General features: G+C 42.4%; 1 protein-coding gene and 1 long non-coding RNA gene across 4 annotated transcripts in view; one reads left to right on the top strand and one right to left on the bottom strand.

Moving 5' to 3' along the window:
* LOC134224630 (leucine-rich repeat-containing protein 24) overlaps window positions 1-17,559 on the bottom strand; it is an 820,149-nt gene that overhangs the window by 14,424 nt on the left and 788,166 nt on the right. The window contains exons 1-3 of one of the 3 annotated variants that reach the window (XM_062704081.1): window positions 2,254-2,408; window positions 1,630-2,087; window positions 150-1,434 (exon numbers count right to left, since the gene is read on the bottom strand). In XM_062704081.1, coding sequence (XP_062560065.1) covers window positions 150-1,434; window positions 1,630-1,866 — 1,522 coding nt within the window. In that variant the 5' untranslated portion in view covers window positions 1,867-2,087; window positions 2,254-2,408. Of the gene's footprint in view, window positions 1-149; window positions 1,435-1,629; window positions 2,088-2,241; window positions 2,409-17,559 lie in introns of those variants that run through there. The other 2 variants (XM_062704070.1, XM_062704092.1) reach the window with 2 other exon arrangements.
* On the top strand, window positions 15,975-17,202 carry LOC134208305 (uncharacterized). Its single transcript, XR_009978607.1, has 3 exons — window positions 15,975-16,094; window positions 16,922-17,034; window positions 17,107-17,202. It is a non-coding gene; the product is annotated as an uncharacterized LOC134208305 (long non-coding RNA).

The raw sequence follows: 17,559 nt of genomic DNA, 5'->3' as shown, positions 1-17,559 counted from the left end.
AGCAGGTTTACTCATCAAAATTGATTTAAAAAAAATCAAAACTCGAGGTCAAAAAAGATATCACCCTTTCAAAAAAAAAGTATTGATTGAAAACTTATAATAATAAGAAATAAAATTTCTAAACCAAGTAATCATTCTCTCACACTCACCGAATCCCGTTTCCTCGAGCAGCGTCTTCTTGACTTCGTGCCCTTCGTCGTAGTCGTTCTTGTCGCTCGCCTCGATGTCCGTCCTCCGCGGCGGCTTCTCCACCGGATTCACCTCCGTCAGCAAGCTCTTCTGCATCTCCATGATCACCGAACCCCCATCCAGCACGGAACCGTCCGCCGACTTGTCCATCTTCGAGTTCATCAGCCCGTTTTCGCTGACCGACGAGTTCTTCTTGAATCGACGCGTCTTGCGGCAAACGCAGCACAACACCATGATCACCAGAATGAGCACGATCAGTATCGTCAGCACCACAAACAGCACAATCCACAGGATGTCGTTCGTTCGATTCGGTTGCACTTTGGGCAGGGGGCTCGTTAGGTCGAAGAACTGTTCACTTTCGTCCGTTCCACCCGGATTGGACGCTTTACAGACGTACGAACCGCGATCCGAAGGCTTCACGCCCACTATGGTCAGCTCGGAAACTAGCACCTCGTTGGTGTCTTTGCCGTTGGTTCTGACGGCGTAGGTCACGCTCCACCGTTTGTCGTTCTTGGTGGAGACGGGTCGCTTGTGGAACAACCAATCTACCTTTGGAAGTGGCAGTCCCGTTACCTTACACGTGAAGGTAGCATTTTCCCCCTCACTGGGATAGATCAGTCGGTTCTCTATGATTTGCGGCCGGCAGGCGAATTCGTCCAGATGAATTTCGTTCCACTCTTTGCCTTTGAGCATCGCCGGATGCTCACAGGTCGTTGGCGATCGGTACAGACTGTTGGTCATGACGAATTCGCTGAAATTGCGCAGCGCACAGCTGCAGTTCCACGGATTGTTTGTCAACGATAGGCTGGTCAGCTTCTCCAAGTTGACGAACGTTTCCTTGCGAAGAATCTGCAGTCGATTGTAGTCCAGCTCGATCTGTGACAGTGCTGGGACGTTTATAAAACTGTGCAATGCTACCCTGTAGATCAGATTGTCATTCAGTTCGATCTTGGTCAGGAATTTTAAATTCTGGAACAGATTGTTCTCTATCCGTTCGATTTGGTTGTGGTTCAGCATAATGACCCTTAACTTTTTCAAGTCATCAAAAAGGCCCGGATCTAGGCGTTTCAATTTGTTGTTCGATAGATCCAACTCGATCAGGATCGTTAAGTTTCGAAACGAATCCTTGTGTAATGTTTCGATCGTACTATTTTTTATGTACAGTTTGTGTAAATTCTGTTGATGGGCGCGCATCAGCTCAAATGCTCGTATCTCTCCTATCCGGTTGAGAGAGAGGTCGAGAACCTGCAAGGTATTAGATCACATTTAAATGGATTAATGAATATTCTGCTAAGGATTCTAATCTGGGTGTCCCAAAAACTCAAATCAAAATATTGGTTTGGCCCTGTCATTTAAAAACGTCCCAAAAATCTAACAGTTTCGGACCGAGACATCATAGGAATTAAATAGAACAGAATCAAAACGAAATCAAACACCCACCTGTAGCTCCGAGCTCAAATCGTCCGGTATCAAATCCAACCCCTGATTGGTGCAGTCCGCGTTTCGCTTGCCGCTCTTCCAGCTGCAACGGCACTTGTTGCACTGCTGGGTGAAATCTTTCTCGGCGTTCCCCTGAACCGATTCGGTCAGCTGGAGCAGGAGCACTGCAATTATGACGGTCCACAGGGCGTACAGTGGGGGCCCGCGTTGTCGCTTCTCCCGGTCATCCATCGTCATGTTTGTTGATGCACGTTGTCTTCCTGCAGTCGTAGGAGATCCAGGATGAAATCCGATACAATGTCGGTCGTACTGCTGGGGCAGATGCTAGCTGTTATTGCCTCGTGCGGATTTAGGCATGAAGCGAGTGGGTTATCACTTTTCGATTACAAACGGTGTTATCGCTCGAAGCGACGCTTGTTGAATGGCCGTTGAACGGAACCTCAGCAGGAAGAACCAAGCTGCGAAAAGAGAGAGCAAAGAAAGGTAAACAAATTAATCAGAAGGGCAATATCCGATGTTGGAACTGATAAGTGTTTTGTTTGAGCATTTTATGGGATTGACATCAGAATAAGAATAAAATGATGAGTGACATTTTAGCACCAGAATACTTACGAATTATTTTACCTTTAATCGTATTCAATTTAATGAAATTTTGAAAGAAAATGCCGATTTAGAAAACTTTTCGATTTTGAAGCCGGAGAAACCAAACAAAACAAACTTCACATAAATAAAGCTTGACTGTAACATTTGAAAATAACCGAACATTTTTGTTTGCTTGGTCTGCTTGCGAGATTTTCGGCCTTTCTCATAAACTTATATTATTTATTTTTGTTTTTTTTTTGTGCTGCACCATGTACATTGACATATGTACGCAGAATCTAATAACTGTATTTTAAGTAATTTGATTGTGTTGATATATTTAAATAATTCTAATATATAATAAATAAATTCTAACACTCAGCGAACTGGACTATCGAAATTCATAACTGGCGCCTTATGAATCTTCGACTGATTATTCCACCAACAGTGCTTCTTATATGCAGTTACCTTCCCGAGTAATCAAGCGTCGATGGGCCTGCGGTCTACATACCGGCCTCCCGACCCCGACGTCCATGGTTCGAACCCAGTCTGCCGCACTTCACTTTTTTTCAAATGAAAATCATCATTCATAAGGCAACATATTGAAATTCATACCGATTCCTTGTGGCAAATTTTCATAAGGCGTTTGATTAAAAATCATACGTCCATTTTCCTCAGTGAATAAATTACAAATTACAAATATATGGAATATACCCGGATTACCCTAACGATTTTGATTTATGACAATTTGATATGTTTGACTTGAATAGTGAACAGATGATTTTGACAGCTTTTGACAAACAAAAACCGAGGGGCTCTCAAAAGTGAAGCTTTTTTTGGGCGCGAAACATTTCTTGAGGGTCGATCCTTGGCACCTTCAGCGATGCCAGATTTGAATTCTTAGGGGCAAGCCAGAGTAAACGCGACGAGCGATGCGACGCGACGCGACTCACGTAAAAGAATAACAATCATTATCAACAGGCTGTCAAATTGCACTGTCGCGTCGCGTCGCATCGCACCTCGCGTTTACTCTGGCTTGCCCCTTAGGCCCGATGTCCACGTAGCGTCTTTACAACGCTGCGTGCACACGGCGTTAAAAGGACGCAGATGTGCATCGGGAAAAAGCGGTAACGCAGCGTCACCGCACCGATGCACACCTGCGTTTTTTTCAACGCCACGTGCACGCAGCGTTGATAAAACGCTACGTTGGAATCGGCCCTTAAGCCCCAAACGCAATACAACGGAACGGCGACGGAAACGGAAAATTTGACAGTTAGCCCATATATTTTCTGTCAAATTTGCTGTTTCCGTCGCCGCCCAAGCAACCAGAAGTTCAGATTTTACTTAAATTTACTCTTAACCGAACTAATTGGTTCACTATGGTTCACATCAAGTTCCAAGCATCCTTAACGAAACTTTAAAGTTCACTTAAAGTTCCGTTACATACAAAAAATTACTTAAAATGAGAGCTGATTAAGCCAAAATAGCCCTTCTTATCCGAACTTCTGGTTGCTTTGGCGTTCCGTTGTATTGCGTTTGGGGCTTTAACCCTCGAGGACTCGCGCCGTTGTAAAAAGTACAACACTACCTAAAAAAGCCCGCTTGTCGTGCAAAACGGAGGCGAGACTGCATGAGTGATTCAGGACTAAGCGAGTCCCGGAAGGTTAAGACATCCCCATAAAACAGATGAAAAATTTCCTGATTCTTTTCTAAAATAAGCATACTGGCTCACCAGTTATGGAATGTACAAACGGTCAATCAATTAGGCTTTCTGCGAGCGTGTACGCACACGCACATTTCACTCACACTTTTACTCAGTTTGTTTGCAACCACGAGCAACTGTCACGGCCAAATCAAATGGCAACCACGAACCGTGCGTTCGTGTTGGTGAGAAATGTCGGCAAGACCCTATTTCGCTTTGACGAAGCTGCGCTGTTGCCATCTAGCGAAGACGGACGTGTGCGTGAAATCACTGTATTTCAAGACAAAATTTTCAAAACGACTTATCTGCTTTTGTAAACAAAGATTCAAACGACGATTTGACGAATCTGATAGCTCTCCCACGCAAACCAACACCATCAATAGGTAGGTGAAGGATTCCGCTGCCTGTTGATGGTGTTGGTTTGCGTGGGAGAGCTATCAGATTCGTCAAATCGTCGTTTGAATCTTTGTTTACAAAAGCAGATAAGTCGTTATGTAAATTTTGTCTTGATTTTAACATGGTGACAACTAACGAGCCTGGAAAAACAAAGAGACGCAATTGGCCCTGACGAAAGCGAGAAAACAAAATGGGGGCCGGCTGATGCTTTTTTATTTCACCCAGCAAGGGATATAGGACGTCAATTTTAAAATGCTTATTAAAGCGGTAAAACACATTTTAGCCTAAAATTGTTCACTTTTTTGGGTTAGAAATTTAATTTACTTTCATATAGGTAATACGAAAGTTGAATTATTTTGATTAAAAAAACTTGTGTAGATAAGGAGCCGAACATGTAGTTGTAGGATTGAGATGAAATAGATTAAAATTAAATTGTAATATTTGGGTAATGAACCCAAAGCTCTACTTCTTATTACTCAGAATTAGTTAAACATGTTTAACAGTGTATTGTGTGTGTCAAATAAAAAAATATGAGCGTCAGAAAGAGAGGAATACAAAGAATAGGGAGTCTGCTAGCATCGGGTAACAGAAGAAGGGGCAGTTTTAAGACGGATGTTGTGGATGGTGGAAGTGAAGAAAAAGTGAGTGGTGAAAAATTCGAAAATATAAAAATACATATATTTAAAAAAAAGAAAAATTGTTGTGATTTATTTCAAGTATAAAAGACTCCGACAGTAGTTTTTCAAAATTCTAATCCTACGTATTAAAAAATTTTCAACATATCACTGTTAATAACATTTTAAAAGCATTTTAAAGTATACTTCCTATACTTCACCATGTTGAAAAACAGTGATTTCACGCATACGTCCGTCGCCGCTAGATGGCAACAGCGCGGCTGCGTCAAAGCGAATACTCCTACCTTTAACAACCTTGTGCTCGATTGGAACAACTGATTTGACAGCAACTGTTCCAATTTTGACACTTCATCTCTTTGTTATGAGTGCAGCCTCTTTAGTGACAACATGTTTGAGAATTTGTAGTGAAGTTGCACAAACCCCCATGTATTTTTTGAAGGTTGGTGCTCAAGTTGGCGCTTCGGTCGTTCGTGTGTGATATGGAACGTACACACGGTCAAGCAGTTTGACCAACATTGACTCCACCTCTCGTTTATTCAAACATCCATCAAGTTTAACCAACAGCGACACGAACAATCAATTTATTCGACCAACAATATCACACACGAACGACCGAAGCGCCAACTTGAGCACCAACCATCAAAAAATATATGGGGGTTCGTGCAACTTCACTACAAATGCTCAAACATTTTCGGCGAACCTTGACTCCACCCCCGACAACTCAAACCAAATTCAAACCGTTTTAATTTTTTCCAACCCAGCCTCCAACTGTCAAATGGTTGTTCGAACAACTTCACACACGTTCGAACAAAGCAGCAACCGAAGCGTTTTCTTGGAGGCGGAGTCAATGTTCGTCGAACTGCTTGACTGGTGTGTACGTTGCAATATTGTTGGTCGAATAAATTGATTGTTCGTGCCGCTGTTGGTAAAACTTGATGGATGTTGGAATAAACGAGAGGTGGAGTCAATGTTGGTAAAACTGCTTGACCGTGTGTACGTTCCATAATGCATCGTCTCACTACTCACTACTCATTTCTCACTGCTTACTTTTGAAAGTGAGAAGTGACAAGTGAGTAATGAGACGTCTCACTACACAGAAAGAAAAATCGTTAATAAAATTAAGAAAACCGTTGGTTAAAATAAAAAGTTGCGTTGGTTCTTTTTCGTAGAGAGTTGGGTATGTTTAAAATAAAAGTATGCCAACTTTTACAACAACCATCGTTTGAAAGCTACGTATTGCTCTGAAATTAAAAGTTTGAATATTCAAGCCAAACTGTCAAATCCAAATAATCACACTGTTGAAAATGATAGTTGTTTATTTTTATTCCCAAACTGCAAAATTAAAAATATTGAATCAAAAAAGAACCTCCTAAAACATTTCTTCAATTCACCCTTTCCTTTCAAATTAAATTCTTTTTATTTCATTGTTATATTCAATTATTTTAAATAATTTGTATTTTTGTTGTGGCAGAACGTTGTTTCGGAGACTTTTTCAACGCTGCTGCGGGAAAACCGGTAGGGATCGAGAGGTCACTATCAGCAGCAAAACATCACCCGTGCGCTTTTCCGTTTACTACGCCCAATAGCAGCTCGTGACGATCGTATGCATTTTCTTCACAGCCGTTCCGACGATGTCTTGATTTGTGTTTCCAGGTTGAATCATATGCCCGCAGCTATCAAAATGGATGGTAAACAAATCATTAATATTCGATTATTCAGATCTTCTCGACGAAGGTACTTACCATGTGCAGGAAAAAACACGAAATGGAAACCATTTCTGGCTTTTAAATAGATTCTTTTGTTGTCCGAATATGGCGTAAAACGCATAAAACTGAAGAGAATCAAGTATTTCTTTTCGGAACTTTGAAAAGTAAACTTGCGCGGTAACTATCGTAGCTGGCAAAAATTGAAGACAACAGAGGAGATAAAACGAATAAGTTGACAGTCCAAGTGATTTTTAAAAGCTCGTGTTGTCAAATTTGAATGAAAGCAGTTGACCAAATCAAATTGAAAAGAAAACTTTTAAAACTACACTCAGAAAAGATGGAAAATACTTTTAAATAAAACGCATAACTTTCGTTCAAAGTTATTAAACTTTTATTTTAACGAAAATTTGCTACTTTTCCGATTGAAAGTGCATAATTTTTGATAGCACAATTTTATTTTTTTCTGTGTATTTACTTCGTGCTTCTCATTTGTTACAGCAAGAAGTTAGCAATAAGGAGTGAGAAGTTACCCAACTTTTTTCACTACTGAAAATTTAACTATGTTGCTACTATTTGGAAAGAAACAATATTTGCGTATGTGCCATCAAATATAACTCTCTTGCTATCTAAAAATTATGAAGTTCTGTACTCGGGTTTCCTGTTACTTGATTGCACCATCACCGGAATAAATTGTGAGTTGTCAAAACGTCGAACGATGCTAAATCAAACATGAAGATATACTTAACTTATCTGTAACTTAATTTAAACAAACAATTTACTTTTGAAAGCTGCATTGAAGTTACATGGTAAAAAAATTTGCAACTTAATGATTTTGTTTCGTGTTTGCAACATGCAGTGCTGTATTCATTGCAACTTTGTATTCAGTGCTGTATTACTTCTCACTCCTTATTTTTAACTTCTCACTGTAAAAAAATGAGGAGCGTGAAGTGAGTAGTGAGGCGTATCAATTCTCACTTTTTACAGTGGAAAGCTAGAAATGAGGAGTGAGTAGTAAGACGTCTCCTTACCCACTTTTCACACTGAGAAGTGATAAATTAGGAGTGAGAAGTGAGAAGTGAGACGTCTCATTATTCATTTGTCTCTTCTCACTTTTTACAGTAAGCAGTGAGAAATGACAATTGAGTAGTGAGACGTCTCCCTTCTCACTCATTTATCGCTTTTCAAATGACATGTACGGTCAAATGTAATATTCGGCCAAATGACTCTTTCGGCCAAATAACTCTTTCGGCCAAATAACCCTTTCGGCCAAATGACCCTTTCAGCCAAATGACCCTTTCGGTCAAATGACCCTTTCGGTCAAATGACCCTTTCGGCCAAATGATCCTTTCGGCCGAATGACCCTTTCGGCCAAATTACCCTTTCGGCCATATGACCTTTTCGGCCATATGACCCTTTCGGTCAAATGACCCTTTCGGCCAAATTACTTTCGGCCTAATGCTCTATTCAGCCAAATGACCTTTTCGGCTCAATGACCCTTTCGGCCAAATGATTTTCGGCCTAGTGGCTTGCGGCCGAACGGCCCTTCCCCCCACTGGTACGGCTCTGGGAAGGAGAAACGGATACGAAAAATGTGTGTGTCAAGCCGAGCCGAAATCTAGCTGTCAGTGTGAGCCGAAAACGAAACTCTCGGCAAGCAAATTTTTGAAGGCAATATATTGTGTCGCTAGCACTAAATTGAATTCCGACTTCCGACGTTTTACTTCCGAACTTACTTCTGACATCATGAACGTCAGAACAAAATTTGAGTTTGCCACCAAAACATTGTCGGAAGTGCGGAAATCGACTTCCAAACTTCAATTTGGTGCCAGCGACGTTGTCAGCGACAAAACAGGCTCGATTTTGTGACAGATAACACCGTGCAGTGATGCATATTTATTTTATTTTTCCGTTTGAATCTCGCCGGAAGTGGGCCTTGCTGCCAGTTCATCAGCGTCTAAATGCTGATGAACTGGTCCAAATGGACAATAGCAACAATAACACGCAAAAATGAATTTAGTCTTTCAGGTGGCGCCTACGTTGATTTTTCTTTCTTTTTGAAAATTTACTTGTTGCATGACGACAGTATGGCACGGCAAATGCTGGGTAAAGCGTACCATTGGTACTTCGCGTACCTGAAGGAATAAAATAGACCCCATCTCGCGGTCCTTAGCCTCTTACCCAGCAACTCCTATCCCTACCTCCCCGCGGTGCTGGCCTGGATACGAGCAACCTTAGGGAAGATCGGGTAACCAACCCCGGTGGGAACTATGGTCGTATGATGACAGGTAAGGGGGTTTGCTCCTCTCCGGATTTGTAAATCTTACTGAGCGTCTGTTCTCCATGTCAGGATCGGCTCACAACAGCGTCTGTTCTCCATGTTAGGGGCGGCTGATCATCGTCCGAGTGCCAGCGAGGGACTCTAAGTGAAACTGTGCACCATGGTCCACCGGGAATAAGAAGGAATGGTCCTCCGGAAATTTAGGGGGTTTGGTGTCAGGCCCTGCAAGCCAGCCTTTAAAAAATCATAAGCAACGAACAATCAACAAGAGAGTACGGACCGGAACCATCGGCGAAGACCACTGCGACGAAAAGGGACTAGCGATTGGAAACTCGGTTCGTGGAACTGAAAATCTCTCAACTTCATCGGGAGCATACGCATACTCGCCGATGTGCTCAAGGACCGTGGATTCGGCATCGTAGCGCTGCAGGAGGTTTGTTGGAAGGGATCAATGGTGCGAACGTTTAGAGGTAATCATACCATCTACCAGAGCTGCGGCAACACACACGAGCTGGGAACAGCTTTCATAGGGATGGGTGACATGCAAAGGCGCGTGATCGGGTGGTGCCCGATCAACGAGAGAATGTGCAGGTTGAGGATCAAAGGCCGGTTCTTCAACTTCAGCATAATCAACGTCCATAGCCCACACTCCGGAAGCACTGATGATGATAAGGACGCATTCTACGCGCAGCTGGAACGTGAGTATGACAGCTGCCCAAGCCACGACGTCAAAATCATCATAGGAGATTTGAACGCTCAGGTTGGCCAAGAGGAGGAGTTTAGACCGACTATTGGAAAGTTCAGCGCTCACCGGCTGACTAACGAAAACGGCCTACGACTAATTGATTTCGCCGCCTCCAAGAATATGGCCATTCGCAGCACCTACTTCCAACACAGCCTCCCGTATCGGTACACCTGGAGATCACCACTGCAGACAGAATCACAAATCGACCACGTTCTGATTGATGGACGGCACTTCTCCGACATAATCGACGTCAGGACATATCGTGGCGCTAACATCGACTCTGACCACTATCTGGTGATGGTTGCACTGCGCCCAAAACTATCCGTCATCAACAATGTTCGGTACCGACGACCGCCGCGGTACGACCTAGAGCGACTGAAGCAACCTGATGTCGCCACTGCATACGCGCAGCATCTTGAGGCAGCGTTGCCGGAAGAGGGTGAGCTCGATGGGGGCCTTCTTGAGGACTGCTGGAATACAGTCAAAGCAGCCATTAACGACGCAGCGGAGAACAACGTCGGGTATATGGGTCGAAGTCGACGGAACGATTGGTTCGACGAAAAGTGCAGACAGATTCTGGAGGAGAAGGACGCAGCGCGGGCGGTCGCACTGCAGCAAGGTACCCGGCAGAACGTGGAACATTATAGACGGAAGCGGAGACAGCAGACCCGCCTTTTTCAGGAGAAGAAACGCCGCCTGGAAGAAGCGGAGTGCGAGGAGATGGAACAGCTGTGCCGTTCTCAAGTTGAAATGTGCCGGGATAAGGATGGGAGCATCTTGACGGACGAACGTGTGGTGATCGAAAGGTGGAAGCAGCGCTACGAGGAACATCTGAATGGCGCTGAGAGTACAGGCAGTGAAAGTCAAGGAAGCGGAGGAGATGACTACGTCAGTTCAGCGAACGATGGAAGCCAACTAGCCCCCACCTTGAGGGAAGTTAAGGATGCCATTCAACAGCTAAAGACCAATAAAGCAGCTGGCAAGGATGGTATCGGAGCTGAGCTCATCAAGATGGGCCCGGAAGAGCTGGCCACTTGCATGCATAAACTGATAGTCAGAATCTGGGAAACCGAACAGCTACCGGAGGAGTGGAAGGAAGGGGTTATATGCCCCATCTACAAGAAAGGCGACAAACTGGAGTGTGAGAACTTTCGTGCGATCACCATCTTTTATGCCGCCTACAAAGTGATATCCCAGATCATCTTCCGTCGTCTGTCACCATTAGTGAACGAGTTCGTGGGAAGTTATCAAGCCGGCTTCGCTGACGGCCGCTCGACAACGGACCAGATCTTTACTGTACGGCAAATCCTTCAAAAATGCCGTGAATACCAGGTCCCAACGCACCATCTGTTCGTTGATTTCAAGGCGGCATACGACAGTATAGACCGCGTAGAGCTATGGAAAATTATGGACGAGAACAGCTTCCCTGGGAAGCTTACCAGACTGATCAAAGCAACGGTGGATGGTGTGCAAAACTATGTGAAGATTTCGGGCGAACACTCCAGTTCGTTCGAATCGCGCCGGGGACTAAGACAAGGTGATGGACTTTCGTGCCTGTTGTTCAACATTGCGCTAGAAGGTATCATGCGGAGAGCCGGGTGTAACAGCTGGGGTACGATTTTCAACAGATCCAGTCAATTTATTTGCTTCGCGGATGACATGGACATTGTCGGCCGAACATTTGCAAAGGTGGCAGAACTGTACACCCGCCTGAAACGTGAAGCAACAAAAGTTGGACTGGTGGTGAATGCGTCAAAGACAAAGTACATGCTTGTGGGCGGAACCGAGCGCGACAGGGCCCGCCTGGGAAGCAGTGTTACGATAGACGGGGATACCTTCGAGGTGGTCGAGGAATTCGTCTACCTCGGATCCTTGCTAACGGCTGACAACAACGTTAGTCGTGAAATACGAAGGCGCATCATCTGTGGAAGTCGGGCCTTCTACGAGCTCCAGAAGAAACTGCGGTCGAAAAAGATTCGCCACCGCACCAAATGTGTCATGTAAAAGACGATTATAAGACCGGTTGTCCTCTACGGACATGAAACATGGACAATGCTCGAGGAGGACTTGCAAGCACTCGGAGTATTCGAGAGACGGGTGCTTAGGACCATCTTTGGCGGTGTGCAAGAAGACGATGTGTGGCGGCGAAGAATGAACCATGAGCTCGCCCAACTCTACGGCGAACCCAGTATCCAGAAGGTAGCTAAAGCCGGAAGGGTACGATGGGCAGGACATGTTGCAAGAATGCCGGACAGCAACCCTGCAAAGATAGTGTTCGCTTCCGATCCGGCAGGTACGAGACGGCGTGGAGCGCAGCGAGCGAGATGGGCAGACCAGGTGCAAAACGACTTGGCGAGCGTGGGGCGTATCCGAGGATGGAGAGATGCGGCCTCGAACCGTGCATTGTGGCGTCAAATTGTTGATTCAGTGTTATCTGTTTAGATGTTAACTAAATAAATGAAAAATGAATGACGACAGTATATAATTAATTTGATGTGTAGTATCGAGAGCTCCCTCCCAGGTACGGCTATTCGAACCGACCGTGAACGTACAGTCGGGATTCACTGGTTGGGATTTTAATACATACTTGGGTCACACTCACCAGATTTACTCGCAACAAGTTGCATTCGACGGGGCATGCTGTCACATTGTTTGCTACTGGAAATTGGCCCTTTTACGACCGTAATAGCCTGGGTAGAAGATAATAGCTCATTAACAGTAAAACGTGATATTGATAACAAAACATGATAACAAAACGACAATCTTTATCTGGTAACTAAAATATCTTTTGTTTAATATCTCAGGTTCAATATTGTAGATGTAGTAGAAAACCGAACTGACCTCTCGCGACATTCGCATTTTCTCCCATTTTCGGGTGTCGCAACTAAATCGCGAGTAGTGCGCATCTATGCCATAGCCGTGTGCCATCATGCGCACCACTCGCAATGCAGCTTTGCGACATTTAGAAATGGAAGAAAATACGATTGTCGCGAGAGCTCAGTTCAGTTTTCAACTGGATCTACAATACATTCACAGAAAGAAAAATCGTTAATAAAATTAAGAAAACCGTTGGTTAAAATAAAAAGTTGCGTTGGTTCTTTTTCGTAGAGAGTTGCGCGCATTAGAAATAAAAGTACGCCAACTTTTACGACTACCATGGGGGAAAAAGCTGCATACCGGTTTGGAATTAAAAGTTCGAGCATTCAAAATGAAATTGTAGTATACTGTCAATCCGAATAGTAGAAAAACTATGGAAAAGGAGAGTATATATTTTCATTTGAAAATTATTTATTTAATCAGAAAGAACCCGCTTATTCTTCACCCTCCGTCCAATAATAATAATAATTCTGTTTAATTTCATTATTTATTCAAATCCATTTACAATTGTCTTCTATTGTCGTTCCCACGTCAGGATGACCGCTGACCGAATAATGTAGCCACTCGCCGGAAGCGCATTTTAGGCACAACATTGCGAAGTTGTTTGACGCCAGTTTATGTCCACCCTCGTGTCCACCGGAACATGCGATTCATCTGCAAAAAAGTAAGAATATTGCATAAATACCTCGATATGCTCTGAATAGGTACCAGCATTAGCAACGCCCAACGGCGATCTTGTTTTTGTAACACTTCTCGTAAGACGATGTTCATGATAGACAGGCTTATTCTCCGGTATATTGATTTCATCTATTCTACGACTTACCATCCGATTCAGTGTGATGAATAGGACTTCGATCTTTCTGCGCCACGTCGCCATATATTTTCATAATGGCCAGAAAACCAGAAGCACTACAGGACGTAACCGAAACCATGTTCGGTTGCAAAACTCTATACATACTCCTGTTTTGTTTATTGTTATGCGAGAGATGAGAGTGACAGTTGCGAAAAAGTGGCACTATGAAACATGTTTAAGCAATAAATGGACAAAGTATAGTTTTGAACGTGAGAAATATTTTCATGCCTGGCATCGTAAACTCGAAGTGCAAAGCGTGACAAGTCCATGGAAAGGAATTAAAAAAACAACAACTTTACAGGTTATAAATGATTATAAATAATAATTGCAATAATTATTAATGAAGTCAGGTTGTCACATCGTACCGCATCGTACCGTCCTGTGTAAAATAATTTTTCTAACGTACGGGTTTAAAAAAAATTCAATAATAAGGGCCAAATGACAATCCAATGAAATTTGGGGTAATTTTTTTGACCTCCTGATGTTCTATAGTGCTAGCAATCGTTTCATCTCTTTTTGCCCAAAGGTTTGACAGTTTTTCAACTTTTTGGTTGAAAGGGAGAACTTTTATTGTGTATCCGGAATAAATTTATACCGCTTTTTATACCGAAGTTGGATTTTTCTCCAGATACAGGCAACTTTCCCAACTTCGGAAGTAGTGCGCTGGATTCCCCTAAAGATGCGCTAAACAACGCATCCATTAGTTTGACAGATAAAACTTCGGAAGAAAGTTCGGTTCGGAAGCCCGGACTTCCGAATTCTAAGTTGGTGCTACGCCGACAATAATTTCCCAGTGCGAACAAGAGAAAATCAACTTTCCAATGAAAAAATTACTTTTACTAAAACCATTTTTACTTTTATTTTTAAGAAAACGAAGTACTTTTCAATACGAAAGTGCAAAACATTCTCTAAAACCATGTTTGTTTTTTGTGTGTTGACATGTTGAAATAAATAAAACTAAAACATCAATCATGCATCGCTGCATTCGTACTGCTGATCTACTGCATCGTTGTTTGACATCAACTGTTGATAATCAAATGCGCCTTTTTAATGCAGCATTAGGTTCTGCAGCGTCTGTATCTAACCTCAAACTGATGACTGATTAGTAGTACTTCGCGTTGGACTTGGGGGCAGCCAACCAATCACGAACTCGATCCTTGTCGGAGTCAGTGGAAAGTACTACTGAACTGTCAAAAAAGTTCATTCGACGAGGACCGAATTCATTCGTGACGTCATGCTGCAGAACCTAATACAGGGTAGAAATATTTCACAGTCAATGCAGTGAAAAACATGGATCTCAGTATAATCTGCAGTCGCCTTCATCGCCGCCGCGGTGAGTACCACTGGGTGCAGCCGTAAAATCATTTCCAACAACGACCATTCAATTTCGCATTCAGCCACTCACAAGTCGCTCTGACAGGCTGCTCAGTTCGCGTCTTACCGAATGACTGTGAGTGAGTGACCCATTTAAACGCGTGGTAATTTTTTTCAATTTGCAGGATGAATGTGTACATTTTTTTGGTAAATTTCATCTTCGCGACGCAGTGGGTGATTTGAGTTCTTTCTTTCCTGCCTATCCGTGAATGTGAGGTTGATTTCAAATAGGAAAATAAAAAAAAATGATATAAAAATACATCAGCTTCATCCAGTGCTGCCGAATATTTACAACCCTGTACGTGTGTACGCTGCCACACGCACAAGGTAAAACAGTTTGACCAACATTCACTCCACCCCTCGTTCAGTCAAGCATTAGGTTCTGCAGCATGACGTCACGAATGAATTCGGTCCTCGTCGAATGAACTTTTTTGACAGTTCAGTAGTACTTTCGACTGACTCCGACAAGGGTCGAGGTCGTGATTGGTTGGCTGCCCCTGAGTCCATCAAGAAGTACTACTGACCTGTCACCAGATTGAGGTTACGTTCAGACGCTGCAGAACCTAATTGACCATGTTCTACAAACCGCGAAACTCAACTTATTCTTCTCGTCCAACAATATCACACACGAACGACAGACACACCAACTTGAACACAACTTTGCGAACTTTGACTCCGCCCCTGACAGGTCAAACCAAAATCAAACCGATTTGATTTTTTCCAATCGAGCCGCCAACTGTCAAATGGTTGTTCGAACTAGGGATCCTTCACACACGGCAAAGCAGAGCAGCAACAAAAGAATTTTCTTGGGGGCGGAGTCAATGTTGGTTCAACGTGTTTGAGCGTGTGTACGCTACATAACTTACTTGTGATACCCGGATAAAAAATTACAGTAACTTGTATGACATAACCCATTGGATGATCTGGAAATCCGTCTAATGTAATTGTATTAATATAATTTTGAAATATTTCATAAATTTATTATATTGATGAAATAACAATTGAAAACAATAAAATTACAATAGCTTTGCTTATTAATTGATTAAAAATGTTATACCGATTCTCAAGTATATATTTTCATATTGCAGATCTAGAAATGTTATGCAAGAAAAATTTTAATTCAAAAAAATGAAAGGGAACAAAAACTTTTGCTTATCATTTGACTCGGAGAATGGCTGAACTCGTTTGAGCATGTACAGTTTTGTTTATAATTAGTGAAGAGATGAAAATAATGAAACTGTATGGTGCAGAAAGTGTCTTTTTCATTACAGTTTCTGCTGCTGGGCAAGCGGTAGATCACTATACGGCTTCTGTACCGTGGTAAGTATTTAAAGTGTTAGTGCGCGTTAGAGCATCATTACTGGGAGCGAATATTTTGATCAGTGCTGTCATTTTGGATTAGTCACTCTTTTTCGACTCGGTCATTATTTTCGGTTATCATTTTGGTGGCTGCATTCCGTACCGGTGACGTTCGACGTTTGATAGTTCATCAAATAGCAGCGCTGTTAAATTTAATCACCAGTCAGCTGCGCTACTGTTTTAGCAGCGCGTTTAGTAGCGACCGGTAAAATGCCAAATAATGATACTGCGCTGACAAACGGTTTATACTCACCACCGGTAATCGTATACGATTAAGATTATAATCTTAGGGTGCGGCCAGAGTAGACGCGAAGTGCGATGCGAAGCGAAGCGTCCATCCAGCTTTCCATGCTCGGTAATGGCGGCTGGTCGGTGTGTAAAAATCAATCGGTCACTGTACTTTTTGCTACTAGCTGGAGGAAAGCTCACTGGCGTTCCTGGATGAGGGGAAGGGAAAAAAGGCCTTTTCGCCGGTGAGTTTTCCTCCAGCTAGTGTTAAAACGTACAGTGACCGATTGATTTTTACACACCGACAAGCCGCCATTACCGTGCGTGGAAAGCTGGATACGATTTAACAGCTACTTATTTTTGATTGTTATTCCCTTGCGTACAGTTTTCGCGCGGCGTCGCGTAGACGCGTCTGCTCTGGCAGGCACCTTATACTACATACAAAAGTTCAATGGACATAATGAACGCAATGGTTCATCCCGAACAAAAAATAAATAAAAATTGTATCTTCATAATACCTGATGACATACCTGGTAACATGTATCCTTGTTCCTTTACAGAAATGAAGCTTATGATAAATAAAATACTGCTGCTTGCTGTTCACTGATTCAAAATCGTTCAGTGGCTACCATTGGCCAATCTTACCAACGGGATATAATAAGAACTGATGCAGGTAATTTTTTCTTTTCTTCTCGACGTACTTCTAATAAAACTGACATTCTTTAATAATTTACATTTTTCACAGGTTTATGCACCCATAGCCAAGTAACTGCAATGCGAGTTAAAATGAGTTGAAATCAAGTTTTAACTGAATTAAAATTAATTTGAAAATAAAAAAAATTGTAAAACAATTAATTGTATTGTATTTTTATTGTAATATTGGAGTATAATGTATTTTAAATCCTGTTGTATTTCTATTGTAAAACAATAGAAACAGTAATTGAAAAAATTTAAAACACAATGTTTTCTATTGTTTTGTCGCTCGAAATCATCCCATTGAAGAACCGTAAAATCAATTGTTTTGCTCCGAATTTTGTATGGAAATTTTTCGATTTTTTTATTGTAAAGATACATAACAACCCCCCTTTTTAATTGTAAAAGTCCCATTTACCATTCATTTTATCGTGGAAAACCATTATTTCTCATGTGATTTTATTGTCAAAATTCCATTATATTCAATGGTAAAAATTATGTTTTA

This window comes from Armigeres subalbatus, chromosome 1 (assembly GCF_024139115.2).
Source record: "Armigeres subalbatus isolate Guangzhou_Male chromosome 1, GZ_Asu_2, whole genome shotgun sequence".
Classification (NCBI taxonomy): Eukaryota; Metazoa; Arthropoda; class Insecta; order Diptera; family Culicidae; genus Armigeres; species Armigeres subalbatus.
This window is presented reverse-complemented; position numbering and strand designations above follow the sequence as displayed.